At 39.2% G+C, this 3,892-nt stretch overlaps 1 protein-coding gene across 1 annotated transcript in view; it reads left to right on the top strand.

Moving 5' to 3' along the window:
- The window catches only part of LOC119422436 (protein tweety homolog 3), a 26,165-nt gene that overhangs the window by 21,166 nt on the left and 1,107 nt on the right, over positions 1-3,892 (top strand). Inside the window, exons 13-14 of the mRNA XM_037689807.1 lie at positions 896-1,069; positions 2,643-2,718. Of these exons, the coding sequence (XP_037545735.1) occupies positions 896-1,069; positions 2,643-2,718 (250 nt within the window). The remainder of the gene's footprint in view (positions 1-895; positions 1,070-2,642; positions 2,719-3,892) is intronic.

Below are 3,892 nucleotides of genomic sequence, written 5' to 3'. Positions count from 1 at the left end.
TATATATATATATATATATAAAATAATATAAAATATGTATATTATATATTTCCAACTCTGATGTGGTTTCACAGCTGATATTAAAGCGATAAATACATGAAAACGTGATGATAATTTTGTCAATTTACAGTATTGTGGGCACGTATTGTAAATGATTTCAGTTTGGAGTCCTGTGCCAATTTGTAGCCAGAGATCCAACTTCCAAATCAGCACAAATCTTTTTTTTTTTTTAAAGCCATTCTGTTATGTTGCTGGCCATTTTACATTTTTGACCATTTTATGTCAGAAAATGGTTTGCTTATAATACAGCCATTTATTTTATTTTTTTGGCTTGATTTTATTTATTTATTTATTTATTTTCTTTTTTTTTTTTTATTAAACTTTATATTCCATAGAGCACATCAAATATACCACTACAAAAATCTTACATTTTGATTCTGTTTGGACATTTTTTGTCTTAGTAAATAACAAGAGCCAAACCTCTATGTTAATAGAGGATGACTGCATGAAGCAAATTACTGCATGATTCCTTATATTTAAGTTACATTAACGGTAATAAAGAGTCTGTTTTCTTACCGTTTGATCTTATTAAGCATCACTTTTAGAAACAAAACGAGGGTCCTGTGTCCAGTTTGGACTCCTCTGTGTTTGTAGTGGATGTGTTTTGTAGGTGAATGCTGCCAATGATCCGTATCTTCGTGTTCAGCTCCTTTGAGGCTTGAGTCATGGCTTCACACAGTCTTGTGAATCTGGGGAGCTCTTCCCTCTCCTAACCTCCTCTTCAACCACTTGTTTACACTCTGTTGTCTCTCTCGGATCTCCCTCCCCTATACCCCCCCCCTCCCTCTTATCATCATGCCCTCTCATGCCCTGCTCGTAACCTGACCAATCAAAGGACGGATGAGGAGGATGGCGAAGACGAGTCGGGCGCCTCACGTGGCGGTGCGCACGATAACCTGTACCGCGTTCACATGCCCAGTCTCTACAGCTGTGGCTCCAGCTATGGTAGCGAAGCTAGCCTGCCAGCTACAGCCCACACTGTCAGCAATGCCCCCGTCACTGAATACATGTGAGTTAGCACCCACCGCTGGCTCGAGGCTGGCAGAATCACTGTGCCACAGGTAGCTAATGCTTTCCCCCTGTGACCCAGACTAGAGGCATATTTCTATTCACTTATAATCAAATACTATAAGAATAGTTAGTCATTGTTGATAGCTCCTATGTCCAGTGTGATTAGCCTTTCAGCAATATTCATCACACAACAAAAACCTTGTTAAATTTTCCTTTGATAGACTACTAATAAAAATTAGCTATTTATTGTTATAGCCAGCCTGCCTATTTATTCTAACAATATTTTCTTAAGTGTAAAGAACACCAAATGTTTTCACTCAAAGAATTGAACATGTTACCATGGGACTGAATTACTCGCTCAAAGTACAGTAGTCCCTCGCTACTTCGAGGTTTGTTTATCGCGGACTCGCTCTCTCGCTGTTTTTTAAAATAAAATTGGACATGACACACAACTGGCTGTTTGATGGATGAGCCGCACGATCAGCTTGGAATTTTTTTTTTTAAATAAATTATTTTAAATCATTTAGCACCTCCTGCACCTCTGTGCAGCCTATACTGCAGGATGAACTTCCTGCTGCAGCTGATCAGCTGTTCTCCGTGCAGAGCTGAGAAGTGGGCGTGGCCAAGAGCGCTTGCAGGTGGCAAAGAGCAGAGGAGGCAGGGAGCTGAAATCATGATATTCTGTGCTCTTTTAGAGCGTTTAGAAACATCGTTTAGAATATTGCAACAGTGTGGGAAGGGTTTAAAACGCCTTTATATATATATATATATATATATATATATATTAAAATAAACTACTGCTTAATACTTGTACTACTATTCCTACTTTGCGGTTTTTCACTTTTTTCGTTCAACCTTTATTTAAACAGTTATCGCGGGGCTTCAGGGTACGGATCCCGCGTGATAAACGAGGGACTACTGTACACAATTTTTCAGCTACAAAACCTTAACACAGAAAATGGGCAGTAAATGAGTGTTAAAGTAAGTATAATAATGATTTTTATTTTTTTGGCCCAAAATAGAACCGTACCAAATGACATTCAGGTTTGAGATGACTATAAAAATTGTCTGAATATTTAATAATAGTAATGATTATTATACCATAGCACACCGCAGCGTTATAGAGAAAATCTACCAATAATATTAGGGGTTTATATCAGAATACTATAAAAACTAGACTAAACTCATGTCCTTTACCCTGAATACTTGTTTTAATATTTTTTTTATAGGTCAGCTATTGTAGCAATAATGATGCAGCCCCATTAAAAAAAAAAAATTGTTCATTTAGTTCTTGAATTTGGTTTTCCTGTAATGATTCAAGGCCAGTTTTCTGTGACTCCTCACACATATTCTATTGGATCCCTTTAGGAATAAAAATGTTATTTTTTATGATGTTTAGAAAGAACACAATGTTATAAGGATATCCAGCTCAAGTCCTCTTTTTTTAGAACTCTAATGTTGAGGTTTATCAGAGAGCATTTTTCAGAGTCATAATGAGCAGATCAAAAATCAGCAGCAGATCAAGAGCTCAGTGGCAGTAACGTGCAGTAACCTCTTATTTTACAATGCAGGAGCCAGAATGCAAACTTTCAGAACCCTCGGTGTGAGAACACCCCCCTGATTGGCAGGGAGTCCCCTCCACCCTCTGTAAGTGCACACTTTTTAGATCACACTCTCCCTCCTGCAGTCTTCCAATGCCCACAGCACAGCTGGAAACATTTAAAAACCACAGAGATGATGCTTTCCTTACTTGACCTGTAATGATGGTGCGAGATATTTACATTTGATCTCTGATGTCGCATGACATGCTGTGTGTGGACATCGGAAGGTAGTCGTCTTTTCCCTACACCACTGCAAGTGTCATTTGTGCTCAAACGAGACCGTGACCATGGATCGCCTTCACAGAGGTCATTTTGGCAGCCTGGGATATGTGAATCTTGAAAAGAATCCTGTTGTTGGTATCATTTGCACTTGCACCAAAAGAGGGAGGTTACCATTTGGATATGTTCATAATGTGTCACGAGAAGCACAAAGTTAGTCTCTGTTTCTGATGTAGAGTGGCTGCTTGGTTTCAATATGGCTGTCAGTGCTATGTGATGAGAAAGACTTTGTTAAATCTAAATACTGACCGTTGAGTTTCTGACTCCATACTGCTGGGCCTGTAGTTAAAGTTATCCATCAGTAAACATCAGCTGTACAAATTGTGCATCACTATCATTATGACTTCTCATCTTTTTCAATAAGTTCTTTGCTCTGTGCCGCCAGACACTTGAACTCAATGATTTTTGAGAACTCTTCTCCTTAAACAAACCCAAGCCCAAACCTCTAAAGGTCCTGCCTCCCCTCCCTCCTGTCTCCACACTGTGTCTATGTGTGCATCTTCTGGTCGAGGTGTATGTGTCTTGCTGTTTCTGTGCCTCGTCACCTTCCACCACTAAACAGCCACTGTTACATTTGTTTCCTGCCTCCACTGTTGATCTTTAGCCGCTGGGGAAAAAAAAGGCTTAGTTCCTCATTTTCAGACTGTTGACTGGGCCTTCGGTGCACAGCTGACCCTCTGTCTTCTTCAGTGATGTGGAAACCACAAACCTTCTACTGTAACTACTGAGGTGCTCAACACGAGACCACTAACTCATACCAGGCTAACCTACTACATCAGAAAATAGAGCACTAACTAAAACAATTTAACAACATCATGTAGATCTAATTTGACCTAATCAATAATCAATGACTGTTAGAATCAAACCCTGGCTGTCCAAATGACTGGTCACATGATCTATCTATCTATCTATCTATCTATCTATCTATCTATCTATCTATC

Source organism: Nematolebias whitei, chromosome 16 (genome assembly GCF_014905685.2).
Source record: "Nematolebias whitei isolate Nwh7 chromosome 16, NemWhi1, whole genome shotgun sequence".
Lineage (NCBI taxonomy): Eukaryota > Metazoa > Chordata > Actinopteri > Cyprinodontiformes > Rivulidae > Nematolebias > Nematolebias whitei.
This window is presented reverse-complemented; position numbering and strand designations above follow the sequence as displayed.